Genomic DNA, 20,564 nt, shown 5'->3' on the forward strand with positions numbered 1-20,564 from the left:
AAGCAGACAGCAGGGAGGTTTTGATAGATGCTGCAACAAAGCCAAGGGTGTGCAGTGAGAATTGTCTCCCTTGAGGGTCTCAGAAAGGTGCTTACAAGCTCGGGTGGCTCTGAGCTGGGCTGCCTCTTCCTCAGAGAGGAAAATCTCTGCTGACTCCGCACCGAAAACCTTCGGAAGGACTCTCTGCTCCGGGATGCAAAGTGCCTGAAGGAAGAGGTTCTCTTGAAGGGAGTCCTGGTGCCACCTTCCCCTCCACTCCTCTCATGAGCCACCGCAGTAGTGACTAAATTTAGTGCTTCCTGCAAGGATCTCCGCACCGTGCCCATCCACTGGGTCATGTGAGTTTGTGCCACTGTCAGTTTGTCTCCAAGGTAATCCATTTTTAATTTATTTTTTTTTTTCAGCAGAGATGAAATATCAATATTCAGTAGCAATTAAAATGTATTCTCCTTAACAACCCTGATTTGTTTTGCAAAAAGTGATTCCGTGTATAAAGTATTTCCGGCTAAGGTAAACAGCATTGCACTATCACCCTCAGCATATTCCTAAAATGAAATAACCAAAGATGTGAGGTGGGAGATTGGTATTTGTCAAGTAGGAAAAAATAAAAGACTTTTCCTACTTACAATCGGCTTTGCAGAGTTCCATCAAAATATGTTTAATTCAGCCATGTTAAAGAGATAAATCAGTGTTTAAATCCTGACACAGTCACTTGAAACGAGTCCATTTGCAAGCAGAGAATTAGGCTCTTACTCTCTCATTCCAGAACAGGAAAAGCAACTCCCTTTTTTTAAGCCAAGTTTTTGTTTTGCTGTAAATATCAGAAGGATAAACCAAATCTTATTCTCCTGGCTCGGCCACTCGGCAGGTGAGAGTACATTGACCAAAGTTCTGGTGCTCCTGTACAATCCATTTAGCAGCAAATCGATTGGATCTTCAACAATAAATCCAGATTCTTCTCAGCGAACTCAGCAGAAGGGTGTCAGCGTTAGAATCCCCTCCTCACCAGCCTTGCTGCCATCCTGGAGCTCTCCCCTGGCACAAGTGCGGAGAGGCTGCAAGGGAAGCGTGTCCAGCTTTCCCCACGGGACTCAGAGCCTGCCAAAAAAGCTGCTGGATGACATCAGCTCCTGTGCTCGCAGGGGGCTCTGAGCCGAGGGACAAACGCAGCGAGTGTCCCCGCGCCTCCCGGAGCGGCTCTGGATGCGCACTCGGATACCCGGAGCCTCCCGGGCAGCCTAAGGCACACACGAGGTTGTAACAAGCGGGAGAAACGCTGCTGCTGCCGCCTCTGGAATGCCGATCCCTCCCTCTTCCATGTCCCTGCCTCGCCTTTGCTCCGGGGAGGAAACAATGAGGAGGTGACCAGAGCTGCAGAGGTCTGCCCAAGGAAGGATCTGGGCTGGGCTTTATTATAGTACAGGCAGGGTTCCCATGGCAACGCGGGAACAGCATCTGCTGGCTCGGGAGCAGGCAGGAGTTGCACGGATCTATTGGAATGATTCATAGTTTGCATACGTCACGTGGATTTTCTGATTTTTAACCCTTCCTGGGGAACGGGGCTCTGCCAGGGGATGGTTCCCACTGCCATGGGGTCACACCTGCACCCTGCTGCTGCTGCTGCTCAGCAGTGCCAGCACCTGTACCTGCTTCACTGTGCCACCCATGGCCTCCAACAGGAACGTCCCAGCCAGTGGCTGTGCCAGCAGCACTGGATAATGATTAAGCCAGAGGCTCAAAGCAAAGCTGAACAGGTCTGACCACTGGAAAAATGTTTTTTTCCCACTTTTCAGGCTCCATGTCCTTCCCCAGCTCTGCTGCCGGGACACCACGAGGTTGGTCCCACAAACCCAGAATGATTGAGGGTAAGGAGAAGACCCCAGGTGTCACCAGCCATGGAATTTCTGGGAACAGCAGGAATAAAAGCCATGGGTTTAAATCAATAAATCTAAGCTCATTACGTAAGATTGGATTTAAAAGTCCAAAGTCAAGCCATGACTAGCTCAGGACCAAGGGGAAAGAGGCAAGACAGGCATGTTGGAAACTGCTGCTCTCTTGTTTGTTCAAGGGGGTTTGTGGCTGTTGCTTAATTTACCATACAAAGTACCATGAACTTACATCACCCTCTGCTCCTCTGAACTATCCAGGAAGAGATTCAATGGAACAAAGAATTTCTAGATAACATTTGATGCAACGGCTCTTGCGTAAGGTTTGTTGTATCAGAAATGTGCCTTGCAGGCACCAATGAACCCAAGATGCCCTGAGGAAATGGGGTGCCTTCCCTTTTAATCCCTGTTTTTAGCAGCTCAGATCCACCAACCTGTAACTTATCTCCAGGAAAAACTTCACAGAGAACCATGTAGCATTTCCTAACTTATTCTCATTTCTGAATGTATTTGTTTTGAATATTCGCAAATTAGGCAGCTTTATAAAACCCCAGACTAATAAAAGAAAATCCAGTCAACAGAGAAAATCCTTTTTTCTCCCCCTCTCCCTTACAAAGCTCTTCTCTTAAAGAGCTGCAGGGTTATTTTTGTATGGAAATTGAAAGAGATAGTTTTGACCAGATTCCCCAAGAGCAAGGTGTTCCTTAGATTTGCAAAGAAATAGGAAAAAAATTAATTTATCTACCAGAGTTATGGATAATGCTTCATGAAATTAGAGATCCTGCATCCAAGACTAGAATTTAAGACCTACTGCACATTTTTATGCTGTTAAATTTAAGTGTGATATTTCAAACATCTGCTCTTTTCAAGTGCAGCTCTGTGCCTGCTGCAGTGCAGGGATTCTGCACGGGGCACTCTGCCATCCCAGAGGGTTTCAGGCTCCATCTGATGCTGGAGCCCCTGAAATAGCAGCCTGAGAGCTCTGCCTGGAGCTGCCATGTGAGTTAGTCAGCAGTTCCTTCACCTCACCCAGGACAGGCAGAGCAGAGCCCTTCTGGAATATCACCTGGGGCAAACAGGGCAAGAGGCACAGCCAGATTTCACCCAGGATGCAAAGAGCAAGGTGCTCCTCCAGCTTGCTGCAAGGACTCCTCCCATGACCATGGAACTTGAAGGATCTGAAAACACTCTACAGAATATATTCCCTTTTTTATTATACCTCCCCTGAAAAGAATGTTATATCAAATATACCATTTTTGTCCTCAGAAGATTGGAAAACTGCTGATTTGAGTCTTCTGCAATACTAAATTTAGGATCTTCTGGCACCACGTGAACACACTGCTGGGTACTGAAGCATCCAAATTACTGCTTAGATTTACACCTCAATTAACATCAGGGTAAAAAGCTTTAGTGGACAATCCAGATGCACCTTCACCATCAAATTCAAATAGTTGGAGAATTTTTGAACTTGCAGAGGAATGGAATGAGATGAGCTTTGAAGTCCCTTCCCTTGGAGGCCATGGGCACCTTCCACTAGCCCAGCTCCAAGCCTCATCCAACTTGGCCTTGGACACAACCAGGGATCCAGGGGAACCCTGTGCCAGGGCCTCACCATCCTCCCAGGGAAAAATTCTCAAACTGGCCCCCAGCCCAGGAGTCCTGGCTGAGTGAGGCTTTGTTCCTGAACAAGAACAGCACAAGATGATCTTCTGCCCTTGACAAATCCCAGTGATTATCTCACCCTGGGCCTGTCAGGGATCTGCAGCTCCAGAAAACAGAGCACACACACACAGCTACCCAAAGAGCATGACTAATTACCTCAGTATAAATGGGACCTCGTTATTCAAACATTGCTGGATACTTTCATTATTAACATCTATTCCACCTACAGCTCAAAAACACAACCCTGCACAAAGACCTAACAACCTTTGTTTCTCCCCTCATTCAGCAGAAAACAAAATTCCATGGTTACATTATATTTTCCAAAAGCCTCTTACAGCTCATTTGGAGCTTCACCTGCTCTCAAACACATGTAATTATGTTAATGACTGTGGGATTGTAGGGTCAATTTAAAGAAGGCTGCAAGCAGCAGAGCACAGAACACACAGCCCAGGAGAGACCTGCAGCCTCTCCATGTGAGTCCTTCCAGCCCATGGGGTTCCAGCACCATGGAACTGGGGAAGAAATCCATTGAAGACCCCACAAAACACCTGGGATCAGTTTCCACTTCAACTGGGTCCCCTGAAGGATCCTCTACCAGCAAAGCAGACAGGACAGAAGGATGGGCAACCTTAGTCTGGACTGACTGTGACAACAGTTTCTGCTCCTCCTTGATGGGAACCTTGGCCAGGAATTCACTCTCTGGTGGGTTCCCCCCATCACTCCACTCCAATTAGCAATAAGCATTAACTCAGGCACCATCCCACCTACAACCAGCAGGATCCAGCAGTTGTGAGGAGCACAGGCAGCTCCAGTCCCACCTTGTGAGCCCCCAGCAGCACAGCCCTTGTAAGGCTGTCCCAGCCCTGCATTCCACCCAGCTCTCCTTCTGCTTCATTAGTAACAGAACTTAATTTAACTCTTGTGTTTGGCATGATGGACTATTTAAAGATGCAGCACTGGGCTGGGCTCAGCTCAAGGCTCCAGACTCAATTACTCTTGGGTTCCTCAGACATGACAAACAATTCATGGTTTTATAGGCTCCTTATTTTTGCCTCTGTATTCTGTGTATTGCCAAAGGAATTGTCACATTCCAAGAAGGAGCAGCAAACATTTTTAACTACAAGCAATATTCTTAACTCACCTTTAAAACTCCATAATGAAGATTTTACCATGTCACCTTCTAATTCTCATTTAAAGTAAAAAAATTAAAATGCTTGGCTGCACCTCTGGCAGAGAGAGACCAAAGCTCAACAGGAACTGCCATGACATTTAACACAGCCAAAGACCTTGGTGGTTTTATCTGTTCTGATTTGTGGGTTTGTCTTAATTTTCATGGTGATACAATAATGCAATTCACTACAGGCCTCACCTGTAGACAGGCACTCCACAATCAAAAGAAAAAGGGGAAAAAAAATCTAAGAGAGAAAAAAAAAGAGGAATGGATGGAGTTTACTAACACAAGGACTTTGGACAGTGTCCATACAGAGAAATCTCTTTTGTAACCTGAAACCCCAGGTATCTCAATATTTACACCAAATATTTGTTTTTGATTCCTACTTTCATTTTCTACTGAAATTAAGCAAGTTACACTCAGTCCACAGCTCTAATTAATGGTTATTCACAGCCTGAAGAGAGACCTTGGCATTAAAGGTGTTCCCCTTGCACACAGCAACTACAAGAGGCTGAAATTCCATTTCCATACTTTTTCCTTCTGTTAAGTAGTTTTAAAAGCCCCCAGAGGCCTCACAAACCAGTGAATAAGGAAAGGCTGTGAAAGCAACAGGTTCTGGCATCAATACTGGTAAAGTTTACACAAGCACACACTGATATGAGAAGCTTTTAAAGAAAGGTGCAAAAGCATTTCATAACAGATCCCATCAATGGCAGCTTTAAAGATCTTTTTTTAAAACAGAGGTGAAAAGTAATTAAAAAAATTAAATCTGCATTCCTTGTTTTCCTTACAGAAGTACCCTGGTGATAAAGAAAACATATTAATAGTTTTCATGACTGAACAAATGTTTATACCTGCCAGAGTAATTTTTCCATTCTACTGCCACGGTGATCCTTAATGGGATAAGTGAAAAACTGAGCTTTCCTATTTTATTTGTAATCAAAAAGTGATCCATCCTTTCTCTGCACAGGATTCTGAGCACTTTTGCCAGAGCATGTAATTAAATCAAGATTAATAAAAATTGGTAAATAAAGGTAACAGTGAAATATTAATTTTTACTCTAAGTTTTTAAACAATTTAAATGCAACTATCAGTAATAATTGCAACAACTAAAGCACAACAGTATTTCAGAAAATGCCAATTCTTTTGTGCCCCAAATTACATTTCTGCTGAACCTGAGCAAGTCCCAGTTAAACATCCTGAACATACACAGCTTTTGTGCCTTGAATTGTTCCAGTGTAAAACAAAGCTATCAATGTTAAAGCTGAGGAAACCAGCTAAAAATATACAAGGTTGTTTGCAAACCCATATCCATAATCCTGCAGCACTTCCCTTCCAGCTCAATGGAGGAGGAAAAACTGAAAAAACAGAAACAGGAAATTCCTACAGCACAAATAGGCTGGAAAGGACTAAAACAATTTTCTTTACATTTGTTTATGTCTAAGGGATCAAGCCAAGCAAAAGATGGATGGTTACAGGTTGTTTTTAGTTTGTACAAATAAAAATCCAGGATGGAGATGTCTGCAATGGATCTCCCTGTACCAGGGAGGGAAAATAAAGTAATGCCATAGCCAGGGCTCTCCTGGGAATCCAAAATGGAACATTGCTGCTCTATCACTTGACCTAACGAACATGTTTAGCACAGATAATCACAAAACATCTTCAAAAGAGACTTCTCAAGCACAGAATGTGGCCTGAAATACCTTCACCTGCTGAACTTTTCTCCCAGGGGTGAGTGGAGTCACAGAAACAAGCAGAACACGCTGCTCCTGCTCCACACCACCTGCCTGACATGTCAGAGCATTTGTTCTCCTCATTGAGGGTGCTCAGGAAATCTCCAGCTACTGAGGGCTCAGATCTGACTCACAAAATCCAGAAGGAAGAACTTTTTTTTTTTGGTGCAAGAGATTTCCTTCTCCAGAGATGAGAAACAAGGAGCTGCTCCTGAACCCAGTCCAGCTGTTGCTGTGATCACACACTGCCCTTCCATCTTCTCCCCACAAAACACCATCCATGTGCCTTCCACTCACATCAGGCACTGCTTGATGGCATTAAATTGACCAAACACCAGCTGTAAGTTAATACAATAATTCTTTCACTCATTTTAACCTACTTGATGATGAGAGCAGAGGATTTCTGTGCAAGGGCTGAGTGCACACAGCTTCCTTTACTTCCAGGTCTCTCTTTTATTGTCTCCTCCTCTCAGACACAACAGTCCTGTGCTCTCACATTCCCCAGCACATAGACAGCACACAACCCATCCCACCTTCCCTTAGGTGCCAGGGATTTATTAGTCTCCATCACGAATCACTAAACCAAATAACTACATTTTTCCAAGCTTCATTCAGGCTCTGCATTTACCTGAAGTTACATTTTAAGACACCTGTGCCCTGCAGTACAAGTGCTGAGGTATCCTGAGGAAAGCCCTTTACAAAGAGTTACTTTCCCTGTGCTCAAGTAGCTCCCTAAAAATGCTGTTTCCTTTCAGCACAGTAAACACAGGCTGGCTGCATGAACAACTCACCACTGCTGAAAGGACAGGAACAATAGTGGGAACTTGGCTGTCTCCCAGCATCAGCAACACTGACAACAGCTTGGGAAAGCAGGAACTGAGTCAAAACAACTTTAGATCAAAATATTAGGAAGGAGGCAGTGAAGTTACCTGTGCTTTGTGTGTATAAATGAGGTTTATCTTCTTTAGCCTCGTGTCACAGAATGGTTTGGGTTGGAAGGGACCTTAAAGATCATCCAGTTCCAGCCCTGCCAGGGGTTCCACTAGCCCAGGTTGCTCCAAACCCATCCAAACCTGGCCTTGGGCACTTCCAGGGATCCAGGGGCAGCCACAGCTTCTCTGAGCACCCTGTGCCAGGGCCTCAGCACTCACAGGGAAGAGCTTTTTCAGCAGCATATTCAAAATTCCAAACTTAAAATAAGGGAAGGGAGGGCAGGCAGTGAGCCCCACTTGCAGCTGCTCTGAGCCTGGAATGACACAGTCACTACAAAGAAATTACCAGCTCTATAAATCATTACATCTTACTCAATGAAACCCTTATTGTGACAAGTTAACCTAGAATGTGCTATTCCATGTGAGCATTTTATGGTAAATTAAACTTAATACCACACCTCATTAGAACAAACTGCCTTGCAGTGAGCACGTGTCCTTGGGCTGGGATTGGGGATGTGGCTGTGGGCCAGCAGCACTGTGTGGTGGAACAGCACTCCCTCGTGTTCCCACTGGGAATGGGGCTCCTGGGCCAGGCTGAGCCCTCTGCCTGCTCTCAGCAATCCACAGACACCACAATTCCTCTGCTACAGCAGCAGCCAGGAACTGGGGAAGTGCCTTTGCACAATTCCTCTCCTACAGCAGTGGTTGGGAACTGGGGAAGTGCCTTTGCACAATTCCTCTCCTACAGCAGTGGTTGGGAACTGGGGAAGTGCCTTTGAACAATTCCTCTCCTACAGCAGTGGTTGGGAACTGGGGAAGTGCCTTTCCACAATTCCTCTTCCACAGCAGCAGCTGGAAATTGGGGAAATGCCTTTCCAGATTTTCCTGTGCAAGGGTGTAATTTACTCAGGTTATCTGAGAAGTAACCCAGGTTATTTGCTCCTGCTGATACCAGGACAGCAGACACCTGGATGAGAGGGGTTTTTATCTCTTGTGAAGAAACATCCCCACCACCAAAAGCAAATCCCACAAGGGAAGAGCAGCACTTTCCAGAAGTGCAGAGAGAGGGAAGGCACAGCACACCTGCACAGAGCCCCTTCCCTCCATCAGAGGAGGGATAACCCCCTCTCAGAGCAGGGATCACCCCCTCTCAGAGCAGGATGACCATCACCTGTGGCTCCAGAGCAATGATTTCAGTCTCCCTCCATCACCAACCCACCTCCTCTCACAGTGACACGTCAGGACAGTGGTTATCAACCAGCTGCCACTTCCTTCAGTCACCAAACAAAACTTATCAAAACTACTCTTTAAAAGTAGCAACTAAAATCTTGTCAAAACAAACTCTAAATCTTACTTCTTTAAATACCCCAATTTTCTTCTGATTTTACAATTGTTCAGTCATGACTATCAATAAAGAATGAGGTCTTTTTAAACCAGTGCAGTGCTGCAGAGGAATGTTTAATTTAAAATAAGCCTTTTGCTTTGAGTCCTTTCAGGATGTAGCATCTCTTTGCAGTTTGAAAAATGACAAGTGCCAGACTGGGAGAAAACAACTCATCAGGACTGGTACCAGCATGGGCAGGAGCCCCACCACCACATCCATTCCAGAAAGCCAAAACTGAGCAGTGAACCAGAGCAAAAATTGGTGATAACTGAGAAGGCCAAGGGCAGGAACAGAACCACCAGAGCAGTCTACTAGAGGCTGTGTCCACCAGGAAGCCAAAAAAACCTGGTTCTTGGACAAAGGGCATTGGAACAGGAAACCCCAGTGGTGTGGCTGCACACCTGGCATGACCAGTCTGACCCTGTGACTGATGCAAGACACCTACAGGACTTCCTGTGCAGACCTAAAGATGTCTTGTACCAACTGCAGCAACTCCTGACCAGCTGGAAAAGGGGTGATGGATACCCTATACACACTGGAAAATACTCAAATATACACAGCCTGTGGAAATATATACAGGCTTTGTTTCACTGGACACTTGTCAGAAACCCAGAGCTGTCACCACCCACAGGATGCAGATGTGTGGTGGTCACACCATTGCACATGGACTGGGGCACACCACAGACCCTGCTGTGCTCAGAAAATGCTCTTTGTCACAGACACATCCTGCCCAAAATCAGCAGAGCAATCAGCCAGGAATTAGTGCAGAGCTGGCACTGAGTGCAGTGATGTCCCAAAATTCCACCACTGTAGGAGTAAAGCAAATACACAGCAGAGGAGATGAAACCCAGCAGTGACTCCACTGAGTAGCTTTAAAAGCAGATTTTTGTTAGAATGTTTTTTAATTAAGAGCTGTAGGTTCTTCAGGTATGTCTGCCTAATGAATAAAGCATCTTAGCTCCCCAAGACAGATTAAATAACACTTGACAACCAACCCCAACATCTCTGGTTACTCCTGACTGTAAGTAGAGAGAACAGATAAGTATCTCCTCAGCAGCCTCCAGCTGCAACAGCAGCACAGAAAGTGGCAGAAGGTAAAATTGTGTATGTCCCTTAAATCCCTTCTTTTAACACCATCAATGTCAGAACTGCCATTCTAATATTTTCTTGCAGTAAATCAGGAAGTGTGCATGAATGAAAGTGCCTGAGGAATGTTCCAAAGCCTCTAAAAGAAAATGTACACCCAGAAAATACAACATTCTGTCCTGTTTCAGGCTAGAACTGCACAATACTGGAGCCCACCATCCCTGGACTGATCCAAAGTTTGGGTTGGTTTGGGATTTTCCCCCTGACCTTATAGAAAATCCCATGTCAAAGCAAGAACAGGGACAGAGCTCTTTCACACTTCTCACACTGACAAACCACGAAGAACATCCACCCCCTCATCACACTAATGACTAATTTTTTAGTTTGCAATTTAAAGGAAGCTTTGTCTCTTCAAAAAATACAACTGGTGAAATAAAAAACTTATTAATGTCCAAGCACTTCCATGTTTTATGCTACTACAGCCTCCAGCAGGAAAAGGATTTTAATAAAATCCCCAGTTTTTCAAGTACAATTTTCTCTCCCAGCAGCAAGAAATTTGCAGTGGGCAATCTCACCTCACAGCTGATCACAGAACATACAGGTAAGGATGCAAAATTAAACTCAAAATGAGGGAAGGAAAGTCTTTGCTACAGTTTTAAAACATGGAGCAAACAGCTAACATGAAAAGGTTTGGTGCCAGTGCTGATTACATGCTGAATTGACAGCTGAAAAAAATGAAGATCAATGCAAACTACAACAAGCAAATGAAAACTGATCTTTGATGAGTACAGGAGAAATTAAACTATTAAGTAATTAGTTCAAAGCAATACAGTATTTATTCATAAAGGCTTTTCAGCTCAAATACGTGTTTTATAAATGTGAAAGTTTCCACACAGCAGCCCCTGTGCAAAGCAGGGCAGCACAGTCAGAGCCTGCTAAAAAGAGCTTTTCATGACAGACAGCCCTGAGCAGTGCTGGAAGAGGAAGTTCTCACCAAGACATCGAAACCCATCAAGAGTCAAATTCAAAACAAGTGAGGAACTGTAAAATGACACACTCCTAAAGCCAGGAGCATGGCTGCTTTCCTGGAACAGCAGTGGCTGTAGCAGCAGCAGGGCAGGAGAGCTCTGGGGCAGCTGCTCCAGAGCCAGGGAGAGCTTTTACACAGAGAGAATATTCCTAACACTAAACTAAACCATAACTCCCATGGTTCTGTGTAAACAAGGAAGAAATGTTGATTCCTTAAAGGGTTTGCCAAGGCACATTCGGGTACTCTACAGATTTTAAGTATTAGAGATAAAACAGCTTTTCTCACCCAAAATAAATCCCGAGTTTCACGTTACTACTCAAAAAGAAAAGCCTTCAGCACATAGGAACACTCTGAGGATTTCTGAAAAGAGTGGAAGCAGCCAGCTCTGGGAGCACACTGACATTGCAGAGCACACTTACCCACAGATACTGCAGGAACTTCAGCAGACGTGGACAGTAATAATACTCCATTTTCCACAGCTCCGAGTTAACGCCAACCCATCCCTGTTGCAGGCAGCTCCTGGGCTCTCCCCGCCTCCAGCACCAGTTAAAAGCAGAGTGAAGCAATTAAAAGCACCATGAATAATGTACTGAGTGTGTCTGGCCCCACGTCACCCAGCTGGGTTTCACCACGAGCTGGGGCTCCTCTAGCAGCACGTGACTTAACCACTTGTTATTGAGCAGCCCAGTGCTCCTAACTCTGTAATCTGGAGTGGATCAGGCTGGAATTAGTAACAGGACTTTGGGTTTTGCAGTAAAGACCCTCCAGAAGGAAAGGGAAGCTCTAAATCCCCTCAGTTATGAAATGCTCTGAACACCAACAGGGTTGCTCGCTGACCTTGTTTTGGGTGATGCACAGGAAAGACAAAAACCCACATAAGGGACAAGAGCAGCTGCTGGTTTTTATGTTCTTTGAATATAAAAATGTCTTTTGTGAACGAGAAGAAATAGACACAACCAAGTGGCTTTTTATACACCCCTGGAATGTTCCCAGGGAATGAAAACTGCCAAAAAAGGAAAAAAGCCCAGGCAGAGCTTTACCCACCCCCGGGTCGTCCTCCTCGGGCTGGGTCTAAAATAAGAGAGTGGTGGAGTTGTTGGACATCAGCAGTAGGTGGTTTGTGAAGAGCAAAAATGGGAATTGTAACACTGATTTTTATTTTTTCTTCTCCCTACATCCTTTTTTTGATAGGAAAAGTAAAGATAAGTGACAGGAGCCCATCCAGGGAGGGCTCCTGCAGCCTGTCCCCTCCCAGCCCTGCTCCAGCTCTCACCTTTCCCAGGGAGGGACAAGGTTCAGGTGACACAAAACAGCTTCCAGGATGCTGCAGCCTCCTCTCCTTGAAATTTTGGTACTTCAAGAAAACTACCCCTCACTTTTCTAATCATCACCTATGAATTCCTGTAGAATTGACCAAGTATTTTGATTTTCTTCCAGGTTGAGTCAGTTTTGGGGGTAACAGAACAACTCAAGATGGGTTTCAGAAGGAACAAAGAGGATTCACACAATCCAGAAAAAGAGAAGGTGTGGTTTTCAGTGGGAAGGAGACAGACCTGTCATGGGCAGAACTGAAAACAACTGGTTGAACTGTGACAAGCCAAACCATAAATTCATCTGCACATGTTTATAAAATATTTATCTTCTCTCCCTTGCACTTCATTTCCAAGATATTTTAGGAGTCAGCTCATGATTTTCTTCAACAAACCCTTCTCCACCCACACATTACAGTCTCACATAAATGCATCTTTCTGAGACCATTAGAGAGATTTTCCTCCCTAAATAATAAAAAAAAAAAACCCAGAGTTTAACATAAAATAAATAAATAATATCTTGAGAGGCTTCAAAATAATTCCTGCCTACACCAGTTCTAGTAGCAGTGCTCTGTTCTAACTCCCCAAAGCAGCAGTTTGAGTTGTAACCCACAACTGAACTAAAGCTGTTCCATTTCCAGCTGAAGGTACAACCCCTCCAGCCCCTGCACAACAGTTCCTTTATTTGGAGGATGAGTCCCAGCACACATTCCTCAGGTTTAATTCCCAACCTCTTATCAGTCTGGGTGATTCAATCAGGAATCCAGGCTTGTGACCCCACGTCAGCTCTGATGGCATCACACAATTTATGGAAACTCCTCTGTGGTTGTCCCTGGATGCAGCACTGAGTGGGAACAGCCCCACATCCAACCACAGGTACCAGCCCAGAGAGGGTTTGATTGCTCAGTGATCACATTTGTCCCTTCACCTGCATTCCAGGCCTAAAGGAAAAGATCCCTCCAAGAGCCCAAGCCTGCTGCAGGCTCTGAGATTTGCAGCTGAGTTGGTGAGAGAAACCCCTCACTGTCCAAAGCACAAAACTTCATTTTTATACCTACTTTGTGCTGCACAAAGAGAGGGAAGCACCAGCCATAGTAAAATCACAGATGATGACAGTCCAGCAGTGATGCTGGAATCTTCATAAAAGCTTTACTCTGTTTTTTAATCAATACAAACTCAAAATAGCTGAACAATGTGATCTAGATGAGTATTAAATCTCCAAAGTATCATCCTTTGCAATTTCAAACCCCAATCCCATACTGCCACTTGTATTTTGCAATGGCTGATTTCAATGTCATCCTGTATAATGTTCTAAAAGCCTAATTACAAGCAGATTCTCTGGAATATAATCACAAATAAATGACTTCTCCAGAGGTGGAATGATGCTACTGCACCTTGCTTCTATCTGGAATTGTGATTATCCATAAGAACCTAGCTCATCAGCTGTCCTGGAAAATGCCATTCAAGCAGTTGTTTACTATCAGAGACAGATGTGGAATAATGCAACAAATGGATATTCTTGTGAACTCATCTGGCAGATATAAAAGGGTATCAATATCAATTCTTCACTGCTTTAGTGGTAAATGTGAATCAAAAGGAATTGTTTGTTGTATAACAGGACTTGTCACTCACTCTCATTAGAATGATACCAACACCCTCACTGACCAGCAATATGAACTGAAGAATATATTTTATCACTAAGGCAAAAGTAAAAATAAATAACTTCCCAGCTACACAGACCAGAAACAGCTCAAAGCAAACAGCAGCACCATGTCACATTTCCATCTAATCCCCTTTACCAAGGGAAATACAGAGTGAGTTCAGATTCCAGGGATTTAACTGAGACTCCTGTGGCTCATTCCTGACCCCTCGTGTCTGTCCAGCTCACACAGCTCAGCTGTGTCTCCAGCAGAGGGGAGTGTTGGAACACACTGATGGAACTGGGACTCTGCACCCAAAATCTGCTTTCTCCAAAGAAAGCAAAGGCACAACCTTGCTGCAGAAGAAAAGGGTTGCTTTTACATAATCTTCTGCAGTACCTCTGTGGGGCTTTGGAAAACATCAGTGTGGTGAGTTTTCCACCTTCCAAATGCAAAGTAAAGCCCCTTCCATGCACTCACTCACACTTTACACCCAGGGGGACCAGGCTGCCAAAAAGCAACACCAAGGAGCACAGCACTCTGATCCCATGAATTCCACACAGGTGGAATTCTTTTCATAGAGCTCTTTTCATAGAGCTGTCTCCCTTTCCCACCTTCCCTTGCTGTCTCTTGGTGAAGCTGAAGGATTATTCTGAGTAACTTCTCAATCAACAGCAAAGTTGGAGAACTACAGTTGTATTTATCTGAGTACAGCACCTGAAGAGTTCAGTTATCCCAGCACTACTTCCAACATCCCCTCTGTCCCACATTTTCTACCTGTTCAACACCACCTTTAGATATTTGCACTATAAGCTGATGGCACATAAATTTTAGGGGCTGGATAAATGTCCATTCTGTCAATATTCTCTCAAATTCCCCAAGATGAGTCATGCTAAGAATGGAAAAGAAAAAGGGACATTAGCCTTTGGATACCTTCCATGAAGCTTAAAGACCAGAAATTAAGAACAATCTGAGCCCATTTCCAAAACTCCAATTAGGAAATTGTTTATGAAATCCTTGTAGGTTTAGGTATTCTCTTTTTCTTTGCTAGAAGAAAAGAAACCTCTGAGTTTCTTTTCTTTTTTTATATTTTTGTGTGTTCTCTGCTAAAAAGCTGCAAACAGCAGAGTGAGCCATGACAGAGCAGGGCAGACTGCAGAGTGTGCTGGCAGAGACAGGACAGGGGAGGTGTGACTTTGGGACAGTATCCTTCACTCTCCACTTTCTAAATCCTTTATTTCCCTCAGAAAACACTGATATTTCATTTATTGTACATCTTTTGGAACATCCAGACCTTTGTTTTGTATTTCAGAACAACAGCTGGATGTAGGATGCTATTTCACAACATAAAATTTCTCTGAGGGCTAAAGTCAGGACATCCTTGTGAAACTGAGAACAGCACCCAGCAGCTTCAAGCAGGAATTCACCCCAACAGTTTGTGTGTTAGAGACAAATCAAACCTTCCAAAATATCAGCTGTGATCCTCCACAGAAACACTCCTCTGTGTGTCATTGACAGAAAGAAAATTAAACCCATCATTTCTCAGGCTGGGACACAGTTCTATTTGTCTGCACAAGCTGAGAAAACAACAAAAACCATAATGCTCTGGAGCCACCTTGAGTTCAGGATGAAAATTCTTCACTCAGAAAGCAAAGTGAACAAGCTGCAAGGCTGAGGCCTCGTGCTGGAAGCTTTGGCAGGGAGCAGTGGGGTGGGATCCCAGGGAGGGGCAGCCTCACCACTTCAACCCCCCAGCAAATGTTTCTCTGCTTGGCAGACACATCCTTCAACCACAGCCCTTGGCAAAAAGGAAAACAGAGCAGCAGCTCCCTGATCCACCCCCAAACCCTTCCTCCAGGGTCACATACCATCCCAAAATCTGCTCTTCTCTCCTTGTAGAAACTGTGGTGGCTCCTCTGTGTAGACATTGAGGAAAAGTCTGTTCCCTCTGTTTTGTCTGAGCTCTGCTTGCTCCACTCTTTCCTGGGAGTCTGTAAAATAGAGTTATGAATGTAATTAAATATGCATGCATATGCACACACATATCTACATACTTTATATGTGTATATAAAATGCCTATTGGGAATAAAAAAAAACAAAAACAAAGGAAACTCAAAGCTAAAAACACAAAATGGAAAAACATGATAGTCATGAACATCCTACACTTTAATCACAGTATTATAGGACCATTAAGGTCTTTTCCAACCAAATCAAACCTCTGCATTTCATTCACATGTCACTGTGTGAAGGGAATATCTTGCCTCTCACCAGAGTTAGGAAAGCAGTGGAGTTTCACAGACAAATGAAGGCCATTCACCCAGTAAAAATAAAAATAATTTTTACTTCCTTCGGATAAAGACAAAAAACAAAGAGAGGTCCAAAAAGATCACTGCTCACAACTTGTAAAATAAATCCATATTACTTCTTTTCAAGTAAATATCAAATTGCAGAGTTAACAATTTAACCTCCCAGGTTCACAGCATTACAAAAAAAATAAGCACAATTTTAAAAACTTTTTCAAGCTCTCCACAGAAATACCAATAAGTATTTCTAGACTTGGAGCAAAAATGAGTTTATCTAGTGGAACAGCCATTGCTCAAGAGAACCTGAGAAGAAACGAACTCCAGTGAAAGGCATGGATTTGTTGCCTTGCTGCAGAGTATTGAAAAGTGCTACGAAGACACAATAAAATCCTTAATAAACAAAAATTCAGCTACAGTGACACAAAACACTTGGCTACCACTGGAAACTACCTTTTGATCCTCGTGGAAGAATGGATGTGAGTGAGCTGCCACCTTGTGTTTGCAGGGGCTCCCTGTGCTCTGGGCGGGCAGGGCTGGCCTGGGGCGATGCGGGAGGGGCAGGCTGTCCCTGCCCTGGCGGCATTTCTCCGAGTAGGAGCGTCTGAGATCCGCGGGCACCGTCCCGAACCCGGACACGCAGCTCCTCCAATCGCTCCTGCTTCTCAAGGACTCACCCTCACACATCCTGTTTGTGCTGTCTTTGCTTCTCAGTGTACAGCTCCTCACTATGTTTTTGCTCCAGTCATTCTCTGGTGACAGCTCTTTTGTCACCAATTTTTTCTGTAAGAGTCCATCATCAGCCTTTAGGGACAATTTGGAGGCCAGGTTGACTTCCAGCCTCTGCTCTGTGCTCACTGCATTTATGGGCTGCACCTTTTCAATTACAAATTTTGCACCCTGATTTCTGGAGGTCAAGTTCACATCCTCACTCTCATCAACAATGAAAGTTTTCTTCCTAGCAAATTCCACGGGTGAATTTACAAACTTCTCAGGAAAAATGCTGCTGGGGTTTCCCCAGTAAGGAGGGCTGACCTTTCTGTCTTTGGATTTCTGCTTATCGAAATCAGGGCTCCGTAATTCCAGTTTCTCTTTGCTCTTTTCATTTAGGATTAGTTTTTCTGGCCTGTGCTGTTCTTCTGCACGTTCACCTGGTTTGTTATTAACTGAATAGTGGTCTGATCCACTCTTCCACTCATTCCAGCTGTAGGTAAGAGGCATCCTATCCGACACATTTCTTTTGTTCTTTGATTTCTCCCTACTCAGTGAGCCAAGATCTTCAGTGAGCTTCTCTGGAACTTTACTGGCCTTTGCTGATTCTTCTTTATATTCTGCCATAAGTGCATCAATATCGAGAATTTGGGATCTGTACCTATCCTCAGCCTTCCTTGCAGGCAAATCAGAATTATTGTCACTCCTTTTCAGGGGGCCCTGCTCACTGTCCCTACGCCCCTGTGCAGATCCTGGTGGGGACCAGGGCTCGTGGTAAGAGACTTTCCTTCTGCCACTCCTGAGATCAGCCTGAGCTGCATTTTCCAGATCATGCTTTAACAGGAAAGCATCAACATCTATAATTTTCTCTTTAGAATGATCCAGGCCCTTTTCATGATGCTGCTGGTTATCTTTCCTAGACACATGAATATTACCAAAGGCAACATTTTTGGAGAAAACAGCATCTTTTTCATCTTCTTTGACCCACTCCTTGCTAATATGCATTTCCCAGGAGTCTTCTCTACTAGATGAACTTGTCACATTTTTATTTGGTTGCTGCACTGAAGGTTTGGACCTTCCAGGAAAAACAGGGTCCAGATTAATTGCTGCTCCCTCGTTTGAACCAGGAACAGTATTAATTTCACTTGCACTGGGAGCACCAACAAAGCTTTTCTCTTTTTTGATACCAGGAACCTGATAAGTCACTGCAAAATAAGTTGCCTTTGGCTCAAAGACAGAACTCTGATGTTTCATGTAATCATCAGGACTGCCAAGAACAGCTTGGTTTGCCTCACTCCCTTCCACCCCATCTTTAATTTTTTTGCTTCTCTTTTTAAGTGAACTTTCATTCAATTGCAATGAATCTGCCCGGCTCAGCTTCTTGATATTTTCAGGAGCGAGCCACACAACTTCTTCCACCTTGAGTGACTCCTGAGGCAAGGTCCTCCTCTTCCACCTTTCAGAAATGCTCAAGTCAGAAACACTACTTCTGCTTCTCCTGACTTTCTCTTCTGGATCAGCTCCTCGGAGTTTCTCGCTGTTTTCAGGAGCTGTACAAGCCAAGTTAAAATCTTGCTCTTTACAATTTGAGTCCAGACTTTTCCTCAACCCAAAAGCCCCAGATTCCTCTTTAGTAACGTTCAGTCCTTTTGTATCAGGGGTGTGGCTGCTGGAAGATTTAAAATACTGCCCACTTGCAAGCACTGAAGCCTGAGCCACATGTTTACTGACACTTGTGGACATCACTTCACGATCCAGGTTGGTTCGGAATTCATGGATCTCTGTCCCACCTGCCCTGAAACTCCTTTTCTCAGAAGAGCATTTCACAACATTAATCCTCTCTGATTTCTCTACAGGAGAGACTTCACTTTTATCACCTTTAATTTCAGCATGTAGCTTGTTGACTTTTTCACTCATTCCCAAACCTTTACTTTTGCTCGTGGAATAAGGTATTTTCTCAGATATGAACAGTGGCTCAGGATCAGTTTTATCAGAGTCTCTTTTCTGTTCAGGTAAAGTGCATTCACTGGAGAGAAAACCAGCAGGTTCTCTCAACACAGCCTTGCTTGTGAGAACTTTTGCCTCTCTGGCTTCTGAAGTAACATTATCTTCTTTCAAGTGAAGAGTGTGACTACTTGCCTTAACCGACTGCCCTGTGTGTACAACGTCCTCATCAGTTTTATTCTCTTTCACAGATGATTTTCTAGTTCTGAGTGTCATGGCCTTTTTCTCAGGAGTCATTGTGATGGCTTCACTAAGAGCCCTTTCACCACATGTCTGAAAGATTTCATACCTGGGCTCTATTCTTTGGTAAATTTGAGAATCTTCTGTACTTTTGGGAGTGGCTTTTTCATTTTTCTCAACCAAAGATTTTTCTAAGTTAATTTTCTTGTCTTCACTGGAACAAGCAGGTTTAGGACTTTTCTCTACATGTGCTGGATGTTTGGATGGATCAGGCTGTTTGTGATGCTCCTTTGGAGGTGTGATTTCCTCCCCTTCTCCCATCCAGGAGTGCCTGCTGTGCCTTGAAACCATCAGGTCCTGCTTTGCCTCAGGCTCCTGATTCCTTTTTGCAGCAGGATCAGCCCCAGAATGTTCAGCAACAACATTGTGCTTCTGGACATTGTGCTCAAACAGAGTGGCCCGGACAGTTTTAATGAAAGGCTTTTCCAGAAGTGCTGGGTTTAATTTCTTTTCAAAGTTACTTGTAAATGAGACAGAACTCTCACTCTGCTGTGAGAAATGCTGACCATCTCCCAGGAAGCTTCCTTTCCTCTCCAGCTGATCAGGTTTATTGGCTATCTTTAAAACCTGCCTGGATTTCCAAGACTTCCCAGGAGAAAATGCTTCAGTGAGATCTGTGCCATGGGAGAGCTTCAGCTCCTTGCTCTGGAACAACAAAATCCAACAGTTATCTGAGTTTGTTTTAAAAATGTGCAATAAAGTTTGTATTAAAACTTACTTGTATCTACTTTGTTCAACAGAGCCTGTGCAAGTCAAACACATCCACATTCTCTGAACACAAACTCCACTTGGGTAACCCAAGGGGATGTGTAGCTCCAGCTCCTGAATCTTGATTTTAACAGAATTATCTCACTAATAACCAGTTATATAATCAAACTGCAAGAACATGAAGACCTGAGTAAATATCACAGCTGGAGCTGCTCAGCTATAAGAAATGTTAAGCTGAGGCAAAGTAAAAAAGGAAAGATGGAAATTAATATTTATTACCAATGTTTCACTATTATCTACTCACAGGAAATACAAGCAGCATCCTAAAAGATGAAATTTCTAATTGCACTTGCTGAAAAAGCACAGCATGCAAATAATAAAGGGAATCAAAGAATACTAGAGGTCTTACAGGAGTTCAATCTTTTATTCAAGTTACAAAATTTAAAACTCAGAGTTGACTTAAGAATGTCTTTTAAAAAAGCTGAAGAACATCAGAAAATTAACACTAAATTTATGTATAGAGATTTTAAAGTTTGAGCTATATTCTTCAAGGAATTTCTCTAATCCTACTTTATTGTCAAATTCTGAAAACAGCACTTCCATTAAATATTTCCTTTTTAAACAAATTGTTCTCCTCGAAAATAACACTGAACAACAGAAACTTTGCACCTGTAACTTTTCCTTACCACATATTCCTATCTTGGAGAGGAAAAAAGCCATGAGAGCTCACTACAAACACCCTTAAACTACATTAAATCTCCTCTACT

At 43.7% G+C, this 20,564-nt stretch overlaps 1 protein-coding gene across 6 annotated transcripts in view; it reads right to left on the reverse strand.

Annotated features, from left to right (window-relative positions):
• KIAA1671 overlaps window positions 1-20,564 on the reverse strand; it is a 64,815-nt gene that overhangs the window by 21,295 nt on the left and 22,956 nt on the right. For 3 of the 6 annotated variants that reach the window (XM_079322148.1, XM_079322149.1, XM_079322150.1), the window contains 2 exons: window positions 16,588-19,734; window positions 15,703-15,825 (listed from right to left, as the gene is read on the reverse strand). In XM_079322148.1, coding sequence (XP_079178274.1) covers window positions 15,703-15,825; window positions 16,588-19,734 — 3,270 coding nt within the window. Of the gene's footprint in view, window positions 1-95; window positions 1,379-11,303; window positions 11,689-15,702; window positions 15,826-16,587; window positions 19,735-20,564 lie in introns of those variants that run through there. The other 3 variants (XM_079322153.1, XM_079322151.1, XM_079322152.1) reach the window with 3 other exon arrangements.

Source organism: Erithacus rubecula (genome assembly GCF_903797595.1).
Source record: "Erithacus rubecula genome assembly, chromosome: 19".
Classification (NCBI taxonomy): Eukaryota; Metazoa; Chordata; class Aves; order Passeriformes; family Muscicapidae; genus Erithacus; species Erithacus rubecula.